At 36.5% G+C, this 18,604-nt stretch overlaps 5 protein-coding genes and 1 non-coding gene across 7 annotated transcripts; 2 read left to right on the forward strand and 4 right to left on the reverse strand.

Moving 5' to 3' along the window:
- Positions 1–437: 437 nt before the first annotated feature.
- LOC18992860 (Fanconi anemia group J protein homolog) lies at positions 438–6,883 on the forward strand. Its single transcript, XM_024152284.1, is given in 31 exon segments — positions 438–780; positions 899–929; positions 931–966; positions 1,064–1,139; positions 1,267–1,331; positions 1,427–1,480; positions 1,551–1,645; positions 1,733–1,844; positions 1,846–1,863; positions 1,944–2,005; positions 2,098–2,171; positions 2,264–2,334; positions 2,501–2,576; positions 2,660–2,738; positions 2,835–2,924; positions 3,006–3,117; positions 3,373–3,466; positions 3,551–3,634; positions 3,718–3,874; positions 3,959–4,140; positions 4,251–4,295; positions 4,404–4,432; positions 4,527–4,648; positions 4,730–4,777; positions 4,887–5,011; positions 5,090–5,194; positions 5,296–5,543; positions 5,649–5,842; positions 5,845–6,494; positions 6,619–6,690; positions 6,839–6,883. Coding segments are annotated over 31 exon segments (3,594 nt in total).
- Positions 6,884–7,591: 708 nt separating this feature from the next.
- LOC18992861 (WUSCHEL-related homeobox 14) lies at positions 7,592–8,844 on the reverse strand. Its single transcript, XM_006416307.2, has 3 exons — positions 8,667–8,844; positions 7,787–8,185; positions 7,592–7,626 (listed from the first exon to the last, which is right to left on the reverse strand). The coding sequence occupies exons 1-3, from the start codon at positions 8,821–8,823 to the stop codon at positions 7,592–7,594; spliced, it is 591 nt and encodes a 196-aa protein (XP_006416370.2). The 5' UTR covers positions 8,824–8,844.
- Positions 8,845–9,640: 796 nt separating this feature from the next.
- LOC18992862 (WUSCHEL-related homeobox 14) lies at positions 9,641–11,365 on the reverse strand. The gene is made up of 3 exons (XM_006416308.2): positions 11,178–11,365; positions 10,303–10,689; positions 9,641–9,849 (listed from the first exon to the last, which is right to left on the reverse strand). Exons 1-3 carry the CDS (start codon positions 11,323–11,325, stop codon positions 9,791–9,793), a joined length of 594 nt encoding a protein of 197 aa, XP_006416371.1. The 5' UTR covers positions 11,326–11,365; the 3' UTR covers positions 9,641–9,790.
- Positions 11,366–12,547: 1,182 nt separating this feature from the next.
- On the reverse strand, positions 12,548–14,519 carry LOC18992863 (high mobility group B protein 3). The gene is made up of 8 exons (XM_024152092.1): positions 14,345–14,519; positions 14,048–14,096; positions 13,807–13,902; positions 13,469–13,526; positions 13,332–13,376; positions 13,147–13,227; positions 12,955–13,041; positions 12,548–12,830 (listed from the first exon to the last, which is right to left on the reverse strand). Exons 2-8 carry the CDS (start codon positions 14,086–14,088, stop codon positions 12,813–12,815), a joined length of 426 nt encoding a protein of 141 aa, XP_024007860.1. The 5' UTR covers positions 14,089–14,096; positions 14,345–14,519; the 3' UTR covers positions 12,548–12,812.
- Positions 14,520–15,142: 623 nt separating this feature from the next.
- On the reverse strand, positions 15,143–17,247 carry LOC18992864 (high mobility group B protein 2). 2 transcript variants are annotated; one of them, XM_006416310.2, is made up of 8 exons: positions 17,049–17,247; positions 16,614–16,662; positions 16,404–16,508; positions 16,036–16,093; positions 15,898–15,942; positions 15,719–15,799; positions 15,547–15,633; positions 15,143–15,451 (listed from the first exon to the last, which is right to left on the reverse strand). In XM_006416310.2, exons 2-8 carry the CDS (start codon positions 16,652–16,654, stop codon positions 15,434–15,436), a joined length of 435 nt encoding a protein of 144 aa, XP_006416373.2. In that variant the 5' UTR covers positions 16,655–16,662; positions 17,049–17,247; the 3' UTR covers positions 15,143–15,433. The 2 variants fall into 2 exon arrangements, with proteins under 2 accessions (XP_006416373.2, XP_024007859.1); XM_024152091.1 differs by having other exon boundaries at positions 15,143–15,467.
- Positions 17,248–17,892: 645 nt separating this feature from the next.
- Positions 17,893–17,960, forward strand: LOC112084260. The gene has a single exon (XR_002898217.1). It is a non-coding gene; the product is annotated as a small nucleolar RNA snoR101 (small nucleolar RNA).
- The last annotated feature ends 644 nt before the right edge of the window (positions 17,961–18,604 follow it).

Here is an 18,604-nt window from a genome sequence, read left to right on the forward strand (position 1 = left end):
AAATGCTCACTTGCTCTTCTTAGTATATTTGGAGAGCTTGGTTTTAGAAGTAAAAACAAAAACAAAACAAAAAAAAACAAAGGGATTGCTTTGTGTAATTGTGTGAACTGGTATCAGACTAACAAAAGATCAAGTGTTTCCTCCTTGAAATCACACTGAATTATAGAGTAGAAAGGGTTTTTATAAATGGCGAATTTGCTTCCGAAATGGGTTTTGATTAGCCCACTTCTGTCCATCGTCAGGGATGTGAAAGTGTTGCCGTTCCTTTTTAACAGATCAGAACTGTACGTCGTTTTTGAGATCTAAGCTTGCCACTGAAGCTAGATTTTGATTTTTCCCGCCCCCTTTTTCACCCATGGCAAAATTCTCAAAGGAGATTCTCGTACTTCATCATTTTTACTTCGTCACCGACCCCTACGGATCTCGACGGCGAAGATATGGTTTCCACAACCATCAAATCGGATTCGAAGCACGAAGAGAAACAAACCCTAAATTCCAAAAACCCTAAAAATGTCTACCAGATCGGAGGCCTTCAAGTGGAATTCCCTTATCAGCCGTACGGGACACAGCTCGCGTTCATGAGCCGGGTCATCTCTACGCTTGAACGTGCCCAGAGAGACGGTCACTGCCACGCGCTGCTCGAGTCGCCCACCGGTACGGGCAAATCTCTTTCCTTGCTCTGCTCTGTTCTCGCCTGGCAACAGAACTATAAAAAGCGGTTTCCAAAAGGAAACTTGTCTCGTCGGAATCATGGAGGTGAAAGTGAAACGCAACCCTCAGGTTCGTGTAAGATCCTAATGAAAATGCATCTATTTATATATATAGAGATATAGTTTTAGGTTTAGACTGGGGAAATGTTTAATTTTTCAGTTTTGGTGGTTATTTTTTGTCTGAACAGATACTCCTTTCCCTAGCAACGAGAAGCCAGATGATGAACCGTGTAGTTCCTACCATATTCTATGCTTCGTAAGCATTATTAACTTGTGAATAAAGTTATGTTTTTTTTTTTTCTTCTTCTTCTTATTGTTCTTGATTGTTTTTTTTTTTTTTTTTGGTTTGTTAGACGAACTCATGCTCAGATCGCTCAAGTCATTCGTGAGTATCGGAAAACTGGTTACAGAGTTCCCATGGCTGTATTGGTATGTCAAAAACTTGATCTTGCTCTCTTTTGTTGGAACTTGTTTTGTTTGTGATTTAACCGAAGATATATAATATCTATGTTTTTTTCTTTTTCATTTGTGTGTCCACCTTCATTGCATGTGTTAGGGTTCACGGAAACGTTACTGCACCAATCCTCATGTACAGGGGAAAGAGAATGTTGACGAAAAATGGTAAATTTTGCATCCACATTCATATTCAATCTCATTATCCGTTCCAGCAACGTCATATATAGCCTCTATACTAATAACATCTATTATTTTTCTAGTCGGTTGCTCCTAAAAGATAAGAAAAACAAAAACATAAAATGTCCTGAGTATAGGTGAGTTTTTCTTGATTATCTATGTTTCTTTGTTTTTTCAAATCATGTAATTGTGTTCCTTAACTTCCAGAGGCGTCGTTGCTGTCTTAGCATCACTTCAACAAAAAAGTCACGATGGGGTTCATGATATTGAAGATCTTGTAAAAATTGGAAATGATGTTAGAGGTTAGTTTTGGTTTCATTTTTTTTTTTAAAACTTCTAATCGATTGTACTTTTTCAGTCTCTTAATCTCTTCTAATATATTTTTTAAGGCTGTCCATATTTTGCTTCCTGGAGAATGTTGGAGGTCGCGCAATTGGTTTTCTGCCCTTATTCTTATATAATTGATATTGTCATTCGAGGAGGAATAAAACTTCATGGAGCGTATCTTTGACGAAGCACAGTAAGCTTCAGAACCTTCTTACTTTTGATTTGTCATGTTGCTGGTTAAGGCCGTCTACTAAACAATTTCACTGTTAACAGCAATATGGAAGACATTGCTCGTGAAGCAGGAAGCATTAACTTGGAAGAAGGGACTCTTTTTAGTATGTATTACTCAAACTATCACTTCAGCTATCTAATTAATGGTTTTGTTCACTGACATTTACTTTACTAACGTGGCATGAGTGTTATGCAGAATTGCGGAATGAACTAGAACAGATGAGTGTGGATGATCCAGAGACATGTCAACCCTTGTGTGACTTAGTAGAGGTAAGTCACAATCACGTTATCTACAACATAATATTCAGAGGCATCTTTGCTGATTACTTTTTTTTTCATATTGAGTAATTAAATGTATCTAGGGATTGATAAGCTGGATTCGAAGAAGAAAGGATTCGCTAGCAAAACGTGATTCTGAGCACTTTTTCTCTAGGTAAATTGACACTTTTTATTCCGTTCCTCTTTTATTAAACAGTACGTAGTCAAGAATCTTTAAATTTAAAATCCACAATGAAATGGTAGAGGCTACATTCTTCTTGCTTTTTCATACTTTGACTGTGACAACAGCATAAAACTTATAGCTATTTACCATGTGATAGTTGGACTGGAGACGAGGCTTTATGAGAGCTCGAGGAATCTAATATCACTCGAGGATGCGTGGAATGCTTAAATAAGGTAAGTCATTTCTTATGTTATATGGTTTAGGCCCAGAGGCCTCTATACGAAGCTTGAATGTGACATTGTGCGTATTGGTCAAGGCGATCACAAAATTAGACGAAACAGAAATAGAACCAGATATGCCTTATTTGAGTGGAATATCTGTCTCGACACTAAAAGGTTTAATTTTTTCTGCGTCTCCCTATCTTTACTATGCATTGATCTATCTGTAACAAAACTTTGAGGATGAGAGCTAATTGCACAATTTTCATGCAGAGTTGTTCACTACATTCACATACTTCTTTTCGAGAAATGGAAGTCACATCATAGATTACGAACTGGGTTTACAACGCTCTATTAAAAGAGGTACAAGTGAATTTTGTTTTTTATATAGCCGAATGTGTCAAAGCTTTACAGTGTTCATCGTTGCTCTCTCTTGGGATGCAGGAGATCCTTCTTCTGGTAAATGGACGCATACATTCAGTTTGTGGTGCATGAATCCGTCTGCTGTTTTCAAAGACTTAGCTGATCTTTCTTTATCCATCATTTTAACATCTGGGTAAGCAATACTCTATTGCTTCTGCAAAGAATTATGTCATCCTTTTGTTACTTCACTATATAAGGTCTTGTTAAACACCACTATATCATATTGATGATTACTTATATTTTGTCAGTTAAGTTTGACCACACTTTTGCTTGCAGTCCTATTTGTACTTTAACATTAAAACTGTGCATATATAGCATTCTACTCTTAACCCTTTATGGCTAGTGGTTTGCTAAAATTAAGTTTATGTTTCTTGGTTTTGAATTATAGGACTTTGTCACCGATGAATTCTTTCTCATCTGAACTTGGGATGCAGTTCGGCACTTGTTTAGAGGCTACGCATGTGATTGATGCTAATCTTCAGGTTCTGACATAAAGCTCTCCACTTATCAACAGTTTCCAGAACTGAATGTATGAATTTAACAGCCTCTTTAATTTTTTTTTCCAGGTGTGGGCTGGTGCACTCTCTAAGGGTCCTGGTAGTTTTCCTCTAAACGCAAGTTATAAAACAGCTGATACATATTCATTTCAGGTACTGGTTCTTTTTTCCTGTAAACGTGTTAACTTCTTGTACTGTGTGATGCAATATCCCAATGCTCTACTGTTGCTATGAAGGATACTCTAGGGAAATCGTTGGAAGAAATTTGCACTATCGTACCAGACGGCTCTCTCATATTCTTTCCAAGCTATAAGCTGATGGAAAAACTCAGCACACGTTGGCGTGAAACTGGACAATGGTCTCGGCTCTGCCTTAGAAAGGAGCTTTTTATTGGTGAGTAACATCTATCTTCTGTGATCATGTACAAACTGTTGCTAATTTGCTTCTTGTTGATCAAATAATTGTCCTTGGTTGCAGAACCAAGAGGAGAAGCCAAGGATGACTTCGATTCTGTCCTGAAGGGATATTATGATTGTCTAAGCGGAAAGAATAGATTGGTTGGAAGAAATGGAATAGTTAATAAATCAGGGACTGTTATAACTGAGGATCAAGATGATTCCAAGAAAGGAGCTGCCTTTCTTGCAGTATGTAGAGAAAAGGTTTGTTTTTTTTCTTTTCTTTTTTCTTGGTTTCTATTGTTGACGTTCATTGAAGGGAGCAATCCGAAAAAAACTGACGTTTGAGTTTAAATTCTACCGGTTTCTCACAGGTTTCAGAAGGTCTTGATTTTTCTGATGACAATGCCAGGGCAGTGGTATCCTTTTCAACGTCAATTACTTTAGTCATTTGCTCCAATAGAATAGTATTATACTGCTTAAATTGGCTTATGAGTAGGCTGTTTAACCTTGATGATTACTAACAGATAATTGTTGGCATTCCATTTCCAAACTTGTAAGAATTTCAATTCCCTTTTAAAATATTTCAGCTTCGCTCCAAATCTTCTTGTGTGGGGGAACAGTTTTCTTACGAATCACGTTTTTGCCAGGCATGATGTTCTTGTTGAACTAAAGAGAAAATATAATGATACATACAAATCATCTAAAAACCTTCTTGGAGGGAGTGAGTGGTATTGCCAACAAGCCTACCGTGCTTTAAACCAAGCAGCAGGTGCGATGTGATGATAACTTGCATTCTGTCACTTTAGTTCATGTCAAATATTAATACTGTCATGGTGTTTTAATTTTACAGGGCGATGTATCCGGCATCGGTTTGATTATGGTGCCATCATATTTTTAGGTAATAAACTATATATGTGGACTGTCACTACTAAACTCTATTAACAATGTAATTGTTTTGTTCGATTCAGTTATGATATCTCTGAGGTCGCCTTGTTTTGATGTTCCAGATGAGCGATACAGACAACCAAGGAACAGAGTGTCTATTTCAAAGTGGCTAAGGCAGTCTATCAAACTGTATGATAACTTTGAAGAATCTATGCAAGGGTTAAGATCTTTTTTCAACAGTGTCAAGGTTCTAACCACATCTCAATCTCTTTAATGAAACTTTGTTATATATATATCATTAAGTTTCATTGAGAATTTCCTGCAGGAGCGAGTTGACAGTAAGATGTTAGAGTCCCAGGAAAACCAAATCAAAGAATGCAAAAGGAAGGAAAATCAGGTTCAGAACAAATTTAGTCATGTGGAACCAAATGTACATTCTAAAAGCAAACACTCTTTTTTTGGTGGTGTTTTCTCATGAATTCATTTTGTTATTGGTCATGACTTTGTATGCAGGAAATGGCAAGAAGGAAGGTGGTGAACTTGGAGGACTATACAAGTCCGAATCCAAAGTATTATTTTATGAACGAAAGCAAGCCCTTGTTGGATCACAAAGACAGGAAATCAAAAATAGCTGAAGGTTCGAGATCCATGCGGCTTTCTGGTGTGAACTATGGAACTTCCACTCCACAGTTATCATCTCCATTCATCCAAGTTAAAGAAGAAGATAAATGCTACAAAGAAGTCATTGACCTTGAGTGCAGTGTCAAAACTGAGCCTGGGTAAAAATACTTACCGGGAATATATAAGATTCAAACTCTGAATTAAAATACTGCAGAATCATAATATACAGATCTTTTAACAAACCTAAGATTTGTCATGTGCAGGTATTGTGAGGGGTCGTCGGTGACCAACTGTGATGAAGATCCAGAAACATCTTCTGTTAAGAAAACCTTTGGTATGATCAAAGGTACTTCTGCAGCCAGTCCATGTTCTTGCTCAAAGAATGAAAGCTCTAACCCAGCAAGAGGTCTGAGATCTCTGAGGTCTCCTGATAAGTTCTTGAAGCGGCATATATCTACTGAAAATTCAGAAGATCTCCTCTTGGATCTGAGTCGTCTGTAATAGTAACTCCAGAGAGATACTCCATTGGTTATAGCCGTAATTCAACTCTAGAAGCAGAGTCACCTTTGAACAAAAGTGTTAATTCCCATGCTTTGAAGAGAAGAAAGTTTACTAGCCCTCAAGTCATTGACCTTGAAGAAGAAGAAGACAGTAATGCTCCTAGTACTAGTTTCACAAGAAGAATCGAATTTGGGTTTGAGAGTTCCGAATCAAGATCCCAAAACGACAATGTATATGCTTTTCCAGAAGTGGATCAGAGAGTGATGAGGATATCTTGTTCACTCTGCAGAAGCCCTTTAGGTCACCCGGAGAGCCACTCATATCTTAGTTGCTCGTTGACTTCGTTGTCCAAAACGTATTTGCTGTCTCTTCTGACATCAGGAACTGGTTCTGCGCTAATCCCAACAAGTGTCTCAGTTGTCATGACATATTGCTCGTTAGTTAATCAGAGACTCTGCAGAAGTTCTCAAGGCTCAAAAGGTATTTGGTGCGAGCAAGATGGATGTGTTTTCAATACTATCTTTTGCCCGTTCTGCAGTGTACCAAACACGTGTCTTGGAGTGCAAGTCATGGCTACCGATTCATCGAATGTCCAGTTTCTGAGAAAAGTAAGCTGGCTTTAATGGTGATCTGATTCTCTAGAGTGCGAAGTGTCTCTCATTTATTTATGATTTGCTTCATTGTCTTGAGCTCTGCTAATATCAAGATATGTATGTATTTACTTGTTGACAGATTTTGTTCTTTGCTGATCAAGTAGATGTCACAGAGGATGCCTCAAGCAAAGAAACGGCGCCAGAGCAAAATGTATTAATTCGTGCACGTCACATATATACCGTTAAATATTAGAAGCAATTTGACGGTTTATAAAGAGAATAACACACATTCCGGTTACATTCTGTTTACTGGTAGTTTAGTTTCCTAACCTCAATCTTAATTATGTTCATCTGTGCAGTTGCGAGTACCAAAACGCCGTTTGACAACACACAAAAATGCCTAGTAAACGGATGATTCCAGGGATCAACAAGCTGAGCCGGTCTGATTTATAATGAGGGATGGGCAAGGCAGCCAAACCGGCATCAAGCTGTCCGTAAACCAATGTGAACAGAGGAACTTTGCTCCTGTGGTTGAAGAACAATTTTGGCTTTTGCATCTGAACATGGCCAGCTCATGGTGAATTAATTATATAGACATACATAATTTATTGGATTATATGTTTATTTTTTCTCATCACTATTGGATACAAGTTTTTCCATATAAACCTTAACCTAAGTAAAAATATGAGTAAATTTAGTATTTGAAAACTCTCTAACTATGAAATCCACAATTTAAACAGTGATTTCTTAATACTATGAAAGCGTAGAGTAGACAGTTGAACAAACTATTATCTCCAGTTATTCCCTGTCATTCTATGAAGCACATTTCTATGCATATGATGTCTCTTTATATATTCAGTTCATTTCCTTCTCCTTTTTTTTTTTTCTTTCTGGGATTTGAATCTCTCCACTACAAGAATAATTGAAATTCTACTACAAAAATCAAGAATTCCACATTAGGCTTTTACTCAATTTTTTTTTTTTTGGTTGCCACACGCACACCATAATATATCCTCATATTGAGACAACCAAATATTGGTTAAGGTTAGTGAAAACAGAGAGAAGAAGAGAACAGAGTTCTTCACCGTTCTTTCACGTACTAATTTGGCTCTCTAGATTCTTCCCCCACTCAACAAATCCTCAATCCCTGAAACCACGCAAAAACAATTCACCACAGATTTTCATCTCTGTATTATACAATCATGATAAATACGCCATCTAGGCTTAAAAAAACCAAACAGAACCAAATTAAGATTCAAACGTGAATCAAAACAAAAACTTTCAAAATTAGTGTATGAAGATATTACCCAAATCAGGAGTCGGGAAGAGTATATGGTCGTAAGACTCAAACCCTCCAGAAACTTCACAACTCCTCCTCTCCTCCTCATCCTCAGTCGCCACCGCCGCATCATCCGCCTGGCCAGCCATGGTCGTCGTCGTTTGAGGCTGCTTTCGTTTGGACCGAGCTCTTCGGTTTTGAAACCAATTGTACACATTTTTCTCCGTGATCTGTCCATGTTCAGACAGCTCTTTCGCAATCTCTCGAACTCTCCGTGGATCTGGTGTTCCCCTTCTTTCCTCGTAAATCCTCTCAAGAATCTTTAGCTGCGTCGATGTCGGATTCCATCGTTGCCGTGTCGACATTCTATGACCACTTGACGATGCCACCATCTGATCAAAGTTTCCGAGCCCGGTTTGATTCATTCCTGTTATGTTTTCTCAGATCATTATCAGAAAAAAAATCTACTTACGTGAGCCTTAGGTTTCTTCGTTGTATATATATATATGTATTACCCTAATCGCAACCGCCACTATCGTTTAACAATTGATCGAGGTCTAATTAGCGTGTAGCTAGACGAAGGTTTATTAACGCCTAAAGGACATGCATGTTGAACCTTGAGTCAAGATTATGCAGCGAACATCTAGAAAAACGTTCAAGTTCGTCTGGCATATTCCAACCGCAAACGCAGTTTTCTTTCACTTTCTTAAACAAAACTAGCATCTCAATAAGTTTGGTCACAAAGAATGCATCTCATTCTTCTTAAAGAGTAAAGACGTCTTTTTACTATTACTGTTTACCCGTCTTTCGCTAAAGACTAAAGTAATTGTTTGTACAATCAGAAGAAACACAACAAAATATGAAGAAAGAGAGAGAGAGAGAGAGAGAGAGTTGAGAGAGTTTGTAACCTGATGAGAGAGGATTGAAAGAAGAGAGAGAATGGTGGAGGAGACGGAGGTTGTTAGAGATAACGACGTAAATGGCGATCTGCTTACGTAGAATCTCCATTTGCTCCTCCGTCATGACGCTACCATCATACTCACCGTTTTGGCTCTCTCTCTCCATCTCTTCCAACACTATGTGTTTGCTTTCTCCTCTTGCTTAGCCAATATGAGAATGAATGTGAATGATCGTAAGAGACAAATCTTTTGATTTGTTTATGATCGTAAACAACTTTTTTTTGGAAAGATGTCTTGACTAAAGATCAATTTGTCCGATTTGATATTTCTCAGTTAAGTTACCAGCTTTTTATAGGTTATTGGGGGATATAATTGGATTATAATTGATAATATATTAAATACTAATTATGTGATCATATAACCATCCGATTCGATGTACACTTTATGTTAACTAGTAATCAGTATTGAAGAGTCCATGTGTAGTAATTAAAAACAATAAAAATGAAAAGCTTAATTAGAAGCAAATTTGAGGTTTCAGTTGGGAATAAGCGAAGATGCAGATTTCGAAATTGAGCTGAAATGGTTTTAATGCTTTCAGGACAAAGCTTGACAAGAAATTCAACAAGGTGACTAAATGGAATATTAGCTATTAAAGTGGGGAGAAGATAATTGACAAAGTAACCAGATGTTGTTTAAATGAAAACGGTGAAATCTTAAATTATGATAATCCGCACAAGTATGTCATCGATTCATGGATCCTACACAAAGGCGGCTCCAAAATTTTCACGCGGGATTTAGTCTTTGTTCAGATGCATGATTGTGGAACACGTATCGTGTATAATTTTTTTTTTTTTTTTGAATTGATATCGTGTATTCAAGCCAAGTCAACTAAATTGCCTGTGCGTGTGTGTTGTTCACATCATTTTCATTCTAATCCAGAAGATGATGTGGGCACATCAATTTTTGAAACACAAAATCTACAACAATTAAAAGACTTGTTAAAGTCACACACATACACAATAACGTCTTTTTAATCGAGTCAACTAAATATTGCTTAGTTTAAATGGAAAAAGAGAGCAGAGAAAATAAGAAATGAGATTAGAGATCTTCATAGTTTTTTATGCTAAAGATCATCATATATACGAATTTTGCTCTCCAGAAATCTCTCCTTTACTCAGCAAATGCTCAATCCCTGAAATCACAAAAACACAAAAAGCCCACCACATGTCTTTACCTCTTTTACTTAATCATTAGGGGGTAAACATCAGAATAAAACCAGAAAAAAACCGAAATTCATCAGCCCAAAATCCAACCACATTTCATCATATTATGTTAGAGTTTTTTTTAATATACCAACCATAGAAAACGAAATTTATTTAAAATCAACATTTTTAGTTTGAATAAATTATATTAAATACGCTAAGAGAATATAATATGTTTAATTTGTAATTATATATGTTTTTAACCAAATCCAAACCGAACACAAACCAGATTTGAATTCTAGAAAAAAAAAAAAAAAAAATCGAACCGACCGAACTTAAAAACCAAATGCATAGGAATAAAAATCATATGAAAAAATCGCTACAAAGTACAAAGGTAACAAAACTAATATCAAAATTTCAAAAAAAAGAAATAAACAATTTACCTAAATCAGGACTCGGGAAGAGTATATGCTTATAAGACTCAAATCCTCCAGAATCTCCACAAAGCGTCCTCTCCTCCGTCGTCACCGCCGCATCTTCGGCCACATCAGTCGTAGTCGTCGTCTGAGGTTGCTTTCGTTTGGACCGAGCCCGCCGATTCTGAAACCAATTGTAAACATTTGTCTCCGAGATCTGTCCGTGTTCAGACAAATCGGTAGCGATCTCTCTAATCCTCCGCCGATTGGGTGTTCCGCTTCCTTCCTCGTAAATGCTCTCAAGAATCTGAAGCTGCGTCGATGTCGGAGTCCATCGATGCCGACTTGATATCTTATGAGCGCTTGATGATGCCCTCATCGGATCAAAGTATCCACCGCTCATTGAATTTGTTCCTATACGTGAGCCATAAGTTTTCTTCCAAGCAAGCCAAAAAAAAAAAAAAAACTGATAGAATTGTTCCGTCAAAGAGATCATTAAATGTAATCGCAAAAGTTTTTATTAGCAATTATCCTATGTCAAACCCGTAGCTAAACTATCTTGTAAGAACATTTTTGAACCTTGATTAATTCATGCTCATGCAGCTAACATTGAGAAAAGCGTTTGTGTTCGTGTATTGTATACCAAACGCAAACGCACTGTACACTCTCTTGCACTAAAGTAGCAGCTCAATATTTCAGGTGTGTGATTGGACAAAACGTTTGCAGCTCAAAACGCTGCGTTTCAACCACTTGTTTTTACTGTTTACAAAGAAACTCATATGGTCTAATGGAAAAATCGAAGACATGTAAAGTAAAGTGGTTGTCACTTGTCAGTATATCTGAAGAACACACAACTATACACACATGTATATGTGTTTGTACAGAGGATGAGAAAACAGTACCTGATGAAAAAGAAGAGAGGGAATTGTGGAGGGAAACGAGCTGGTCACAAATAACGGCGTAAACGGCGATCTGTTTACGGAGAAGCTCCATTTGCTCCTCCGTCATAACTCTTACATCATACGCACCGTTTTGGCTTCCTCTCTCCATCTCTTTCACCACTTTGCTTTCTCCTCTTCCCTTTTAATGTAGAAGACAACATGAGAAAGTGAATGGTTTATATATCTTTTTTTTATTAATGAAATAAAGGATCTTTAGTTTATTTGTTACCGTTATATTAAACACTTTTTGGGAAAGATCTCTTGACCAAAGATCAACTGGCCTGATTTGTTTTCGTTTTTTTTTATAATTACCGGTTTATTAGGGTGTTTAGTGATATAAGTGACAAGTGACACCCATCCAATATAACATTTTCTTAGAATGGTTAGAAATTAAAAACATTAGAACATTGTGGTCATAACTACGAAGTACTAACTAGGATCGATTTTGGTCAACCGTGTTCACTATATAGTTGGAAAATTTCAACATTTCATTCGAGTTTTACGGGTCAATCCCCTATTTGAATAAGGAACAAAAAAAACGTTAATCCAAAAATATTCAAGTTGATCTTAATCCTATGTGTTGATGACATAATAACTCACCACGCTTATATATACTCCGGGTACTATTAAATCAGTAGTTTTGCTTGTATTCGTAGAGAAACGCAATTGTGTATTTTACTTTATATATAGTGGTTAGGTAAAGCCGGAAGCAAGGCTTAATCACAGCATAATATAGAATATTATCCTTGTGACTACGAATTATTAAAATTAATAAAAGAAAAGAGAGCATGCTTATGTTTTCTTTACTTTGTTGTGATTAAGAAGAAAATTTATGATTTTACCACCGAAAAGGTACTTTGATATAAATATCTTTTATTTTTGTCAAGAGTTTTGATATAAATATCTACTTTTAAAAATAGTGTGTTGTTGTTACGCGGATTCCGCTCTCAATCTTCACTTTTGTCAACAATGATCAAAATATAACATAGTTCTTATATAAAAAATAAGGCTTTGATATCTTTTCTTAGAAAAATGTGAGAAGAGAACAAAATCATCATGGCGTTGGTCATTCAAAAGAAGGCCCTGAAACAATTTAACTAAAGTCAATTTAACCAAACAAAAAGTATAGGCATGGATTACACTTTTTGGAACACCTTGATTAAGAGCGTTTCAATGGTCAACGCCAATACGATCACGATTCACGAAAGGAAAACTGTGTGTAGCATAGACACATACATGAATTGTATTGAGAATTCATTAAAGATTAATACTACTATTCTCTAGGTTATAAGCAACCATACCAACATTCAACTACAAAAATAGGCATAAACTAAAAAGAGCATTAACGATTATAACATACTTAGGGATAAAAAGTTATATAGAGCTGCAAGTCTCTCATTCTACATTCACTTTTCCATTACCCGTAGAACCAGTGGGAGAGAGTGGTAGTTTAATAAAAACATCAGAAAGGATAAAAGAAGAAAAAAAAAAGACACATTTTAACCAGCCTCGTTAACATTTTAAGATTAAAAAAAAAGAGAGATAAAACATCCGAGAGATCCCTGCAGCGTCCTCCTATATTATGCTACCAACTTCTTAGTCATCGTCTTCCTCCTACATATGAAACAGAGTTAATACAGAGCTTATATATGATAGTGTGCAGATAAACTAAAGAAACAACCATTTACAGAGCTACATGCAAAGGCAATATACAAACAATGATGTAAAAGCACTTTACCTCATCACTCCCATCCTCGGCGTCATCCTCATCATGAACCTCAGACACTGACTTGTCAGATTCCTCATCCTCCTTGGGACCTTCCTCCTGAAAAACACCAACACATCATTTGTTGGTCATTCTTGGATAAACCAGAACATGCTCTGCTGATTAATAGAACGAGTTATGTTGTATACTATTATTACTATTTACCTGTTTCTTATTGTAGGCGTTCATATTCTTCTCATACTCAACCTTGCGCTTGTCAGCCTTAGCTTGGTAGGGAGCCTTCTCCTATATTATCGAGAAAAAAAAAAAAAAACAAAGCTTTAGAAATACTCAAGCATTTAGCATTTGAGATAATACAAAACTATCATCTACAAGATTAAAGAACGTACAGAGTCTGACAAGGATTTCCATTTCTGTCCACCAGCTTTTCCAACCTATTAACCATTGAAGATCATCGTCAATATAGCTTTAAATAATCAAGCTTACAGTACAACACATCAAATAGATAGCAAGATATAACACTCACAGCAGCAACAGATTTGTTGTTTGGGTGTTCCTTCTTGTAAGTCTCACGGAACTCCTCCCTTCACATCATAAAATCAGCAAAAGTATTACCACAAAGAATCAAATTAATTTATGGTTTACTAACTGGAATTATACAGTCAACGCAAGTATAACATCTATAACAAGTTATGAACAATTACTAACATAAATTTGATCAAAGGTTCCGACTCAAAGCTAGCAAACTAAGGTTTCTACTAATCTCACTTTCAATGGATTCTTAGAACGCAGGAAAGTAATTCCATGGAAATCAGAGGCGGACGACTAAACCGGGAAAATAGAGGGATCAGAGACGATGATTACATGAAAACGAAGAAGGCACTGGCTGGCCTCTTTGGTTTGTTTGGATCCTTAGCAGCACCTTTGCCTCCCTTAGTAGGCTTCTTGTTCACAGAGAGCCTATCAACACCGCAAAATCAAGTAAGAAACGCTTCCAAAAAAAATTACGATGACGATATGAACAGGATCTGGAATATAGAGATCTAGGAACTAACTAGAAGACAAAGAAAAAGAGAATGAATCGATCTATCTACTTCATACTTACTTGGAGCTCCTGGTTTCAGTCTTTGATTTACCTCCTTTCATGAATGATTCTGCAGGCAAATCACAAAGATCAGCGAACACAGTACAAAATAGGAAACGAAATCAAACAGAGAAAACCTTAGCAGAGGAATAGAAAATGAAATAACCGAAGATAGTATCCTATTCGATTCTAATCGCAAAACAAAATATGGAGAAATTTTTTGACCTAGAGAGATCGATACGCAAACAATCGAAAGGAAATTGAGATATAAAATGGAAAATCAACAGGAGTATCGAAAGAAACAAAGGAGGAAATTACCTTGACGAAGATCGTAGGGTTTGAAAATGGGAGAGAGAGTGAGTAAAGGATTACTAAGTGTTCGTGATTTTACGCTTTGTGAACGATTCGAGTGAGAGGCTAAGAGAAGAGAGGGCTAGTGGGGGGTTGTAAATATCTTGTGAAAAAGAACTGAATTTCAATTTCGCACGAAATTAAAAAATCCGAGGGGTTTAGGCGGGATTTCAAATATATTTTGCCAGGTCATCGATCCGAGTGATTTGTATTCATTGGCTTTCTCACTTTCTCACGCTTATAGCCCTTAAACTCTGCCTGTGTGTTTTCTTGTGTGCTTGCTTGTATTTTTGTAAATAAACGCATATTATATCATTATTAATGGAAAACGGTATATATGAAAGCGATATAATAGATTTGTTAGGTCAAATTCGAAAGCGAGGCATAATGACAGAATAATATTCGAATCTTCACTTCCCCAAGCAGATTGATTAAATCAAATATCCACGTATCTTATGTTGTTTGATATCCTTTTGAGCATTATGAAAAGAACACTCTACATGAGGATTCTTGGAGAAAATTAACTCATCATGCCGTTGTTTCAATTTACAAAGTTGCTTAACTCAAAAGTCGATTCAACCAAACAAAACAAAATAGAGATAGATTACAGTATTACACTTTGCTAAACACCTTGATCAAGAGCGAGTTAATGGTTAACTCAGATCGACCAAACTAACCAATATTACTCAAGGAAAGCATTCTGTGAGAAAGATTGAACATGATTTATGGCGAGAGCATCTAAGAACCATTAACACCATACTAGAATGATAGATTTAACATCATACATAAAATTGGAAAAATGAGAAAAGGTATAAAAAGTGAATCGTTATATAGAGCATAAGAGTACAGAGCTGCAAGTCTCTCTTTCCACCATCTAAACATTCTACAATTCACTTTCTCCATACAGTGGGGAGGTTGTGTGGAAATACCAAAACGAAAAGAAAAGATTATAAAAACAAAGACCCATTATAATCAGCCTCATTAACATTTTAAGAAAAGATAAAAACCAGAGAGATCTTGCAGCCATCTATACTAATGCTACCAAACTTGAACTTCTTAGTCATCGTCCTCCTCCTACATTTGATTATACCTCCAAAGTAACAGAGTTAGAACAAAGATACTTATATATGCAATGATGTGAAATAACTAGAAAAGAATCAACTACTCACCTCATCACTACCATCCTCAGCATCATCCTCATCATTGACCTCTGACACTGACTTGTCAGATTCCTCATCTTCCTTTGGACCTTCCTCCTGAAAAATGAAACATATCATGATTGGTCAACAACGCAAATAACTATCAATCTCAAAAACTGACATTCAATTGACACTTAATTACCAGTTTCTTGTTGTATGCTTTCATGTTCTTCTCGTAATCAACCTTGCGCTTCTCAGCCTTAGCAACATAAGGAGCCTTCTCCTGAAATATTTATAAAAACCCAGGTATTAGACTTACTTAAGAATCGTGACATTTGTGATCATTAACACAATTTAACTAAGCTAATTTATAGAACGTACAGCGTCTGACAAGGATTTCCACTTGTCTCCAGCAGCTTTTCCAACCTGTTTGTTCATTCAAAACTCATCATCAGTACACATTTGACAATCAAGGTAAGGTGATGGAAGAATTTTTAAAGATGAAAATAAATTACTCACAGCAGCAACAGATTTGTTCTTGGGGTGTTCCTTCTTGAAAGTCTCACGGAAATCTTCCCTTCAGATCACAAAAGTCAACGCCAGTGTTAACACACAGAATTGAAGTAGAAACAATAACAGCAATAACAAACAAAAAGATAAACGATCATAACCAAATCAAATATCGGAATAATAACAGCAATAACAAGATGTTCGATGAACCATGATTGGATACTTTTGAATCGACCATATCAGACAAAGGACTCTACTAATCTCACCTTGAAAAGACTCGGGGTAGCCAGATGAAAAAACTTTTGTACGGCAAAAAAGTTTTTATCCATAGAAACTAGAGAACACAGAAAAGGGAAGAATCGATAGGCGATGATTACATGAAAACGAAGAAGGCACTGGCTGGCCTCTTTGGTTTGTTTGGATCCTTCGCAGCCGCTTTGCTACGGCCTGCTCCTTTAGCCGGCTTCTTGGTCACAGAGAGCCTAGATTACAGCAAAATACAAGTTAATAAGGCTTCAAAAAAAAAAAAAAAACGATCGCGATATGAAAACGGATCTACAAATTCCAGAGATCTAGCTGAAACTTACTTGGAGCTCCTGGTTTCAGTCTTTGATTTACCTCCTTTCATAATTGATTCTGCGAGCGTATCATAAGATCAGCGAAGAAACTAGTCAATAACTATAGAAACCACAAACATCCAGAACAAACAAAAAAAACAAAACTAGAGAATATTCGTTTTTATACACAAGCGCGATCATAGAAGCTTATCAATACGCATGATCGAGAGGACTTCTAGATGATAGAGAAAACTATACAAGTACTTCTAATATCGCAAACATACGAACACAGAGCTAGCAGGAAATTGAATTTATGAAACATCCGATTCAAAACACGAAAGCAGTATGTGTAAAATAATTGTAATCAGAACTGATCGCGGAATACACAATCGAGACGAATTCGATATAGAAACTGGGAAAAACGAAAATCAAAATACGAAACGAAGAAGATCGGAGGAGCTTTACCTTGACGAAGAACGTAGAGTTTGAAGAGAGAGAGAGCGAAGAGGAGAACAAAAGGAATTGTACGTGTTTGTGATTTGTACGCCTTGTGGAGAGATTCAAGTGAGAGGCCAAGAGATGAGAGGGAGGGGGTGCTAGTGGGGGCTTGTAAAATATCTTCGGTCAATAAAGGATATTGAAAAATTGAATTTCGCACGAAATGTAAAAAACTGAGGGGTTTAGGCGGGATTTCAAAGATATATTGCCACGTAATCGATCCTAGTGGTTTCTCCTCATTGGCTGTGATACATTCAAGGTTTAATCCCTGGCCTCGCTTATGTGTTTTCTCATGTGCTTCTCCTCTGCGTGAGTATTCAGCGGCAAGTGTTATGACTCATTGCCCTTTCCTTATTCCAGTCCTTATGTAATTAATTTTAAAATCATAGCAATATAATTTTACGATGTATATATTTATTCGCAATTAATATCTCCTTAAAGTATTCGGTTCGGTTTTCTGCGTCGGTCATCCGGTTAATTTAATAACAAACTCGGCTCGAATTGATTCGGTTCGGTTCGGGCCACCTTTTGATTTCTATTTTTCTAGGGCTTCTGTATGAAAGTGTGTATATAGGAGCTCCTTCGTCGCCGTCATAGTTATGGCGGACTTTGAGCCTTGAAATCTTCCATGGATTTCTTACCGCTTTTAGATATCATCTTCGAAATTAGGTTTTCATTAAGTTGCAGTTTCTAATTGTTCAATTAGGAAAGGCTTTTTTGGTGAATGGTGCAGTAAATAGCAAATGATTAGATTTTTTTTGGTGGCATTAAGATTTAGAACTTAATGGTGCAAGAGAAGAGAGCAAATGATGGGATACACTTGATCTCTGAATTTTACAGGTAAGTTCGCTTGTTGAAAACTATCGATCTGCTGATGCTCTCTCACTCTGCACCGGATTAAGTTTTTATCACTGAGATTGATGTCCGCCGTTGCTGCTGATGAAAACATGATATGAAAACCAGGACTAACATATCTTTCTCATCCACTATTTTACAGTTAAATTCAAAACGTTTTATGTTTTTGATATGTCTCAAAAGCATAACAACATCAAAACACTTTGCTTTAGTAAAATTCAATCTCTGTTTGGTTTCACGATTGATGATGCTTACATACACAAACTGGGAAAAGGGCTAAAATCAACCCGAAAAATCAACCCGAACTAAATTTGATGTGAAAAAAAAATCTAAACTAAAATACGGTGCTAATTGCTATCTGTACTATATAAAAATTCAAATTTACAATGGGTCAAAATCTATCTTGACTTTAGTCAACTGTTAAAAAATGCTGACAAGGTTTGACGGAGTATGACATGGCAAGAGATACGTCAGCTTACTAAAAACGACACCGTTTTGGTTGGATGAAAAATCAAAAAAATTGTTGTTCCATGAGAGATTTTTGTTATTTAATACACGCATATCTATATATACGGATGTATTTCTCTTTTGTCGATGGTAAAAATATATATAAAAGCCGTCACCGATTTGGATAATTTGATTTTTTTTTAATTTGTATCCTTTAGTTA

This window comes from Eutrema salsugineum, unplaced genomic scaffold (genome assembly GCF_000478725.1).
Source record: "Eutrema salsugineum unplaced genomic scaffold, Eutsalg1_0 scaffold_5, whole genome shotgun sequence".
Lineage (NCBI taxonomy): Eukaryota > Viridiplantae > Streptophyta > Magnoliopsida > Brassicales > Brassicaceae > Eutrema > Eutrema salsugineum.

Excerpts from the sequence above, each read along its gene's own strand:
- LOC18992861 (XM_006416307.2), bottom strand. The coding sequence starts at position 8,823 with ATGGAGAGAGAGAGCCAAAACGGTGAGTATGATGGTAGCGTCATGACG. Across the intron at positions 8,186-8,666 it reads TTTCAATCCTCTCTCATCAG|GAATGAATCAAACCGGGCTC; the intron begins GTTACAAACTCT and ends AAAACATAACAG. Across the intron at positions 7,627-7,786 it reads CTTCCCGACTCCTGATTTGG|GGATTGAGGATTTGTTGAGT; the intron begins GTAATATCTTCA and ends GCGTGGTTTCAG.
- LOC18992862 (XM_006416308.2), bottom strand. The coding sequence starts at position 11,325 with ATGGAGAGAGGAAGCCAAAACGGTGCGTATGATGTAAGAGTTATGACG. Across the intron at positions 10,690-11,177 it reads CCTCTCTTCTTTTTCATCAG|GAACAAATTCAATGAGCGGT; the intron begins GTACTGTTTTCT and ends GCTCACGTATAG. Across the intron at positions 9,850-10,302 it reads CTTCCCGAGTCCTGATTTAG|GGATTGAGCATTTGCTGAGT; the intron begins GTAAATTGTTTA and ends TTGTGATTTCAG.
- LOC18992863 (XM_024152092.1), bottom strand. The coding sequence starts at position 14,088 with ATGAAAGGAGGTAAATCAAAGACTGAAACCAGGAGCTCCAA. Across the intron at positions 13,903-14,047 it reads ACTGAAACCAGGAGCTCCAA|GCTCTCTGTGAACAAGAAGC; the intron begins GTAAGTATGAAG and ends CGGTGTTGATAG. Across the intron at positions 13,042-13,146 it reads ACGCCTACAATAAGAAACAG|GAGGAAGGTCCCAAGGAGGA; the intron begins GTAAATAGTAAT and ends GGTGTTTTTCAG.
- LOC18992864 (XM_006416310.2), bottom strand. The coding sequence starts at position 16,654 with ATGAAAGGAGGTAAATCAAAGACTGAAACCAGGAGCTCCAA. Across the intron at positions 16,509-16,613 it reads ACTGAAACCAGGAGCTCCAA|GCTCTCTGTGACCAAGAAGC; the intron begins GTAAGTTTCAGC and ends GCTGTAATCTAG. Across the intron at positions 16,094-16,403 it reads AGTGCCTTCTTCGTTTTCAT|GGAAGATTTCCGTGAGACTT; the intron begins GTAATCATCGCC and ends TGTGATCTGAAG.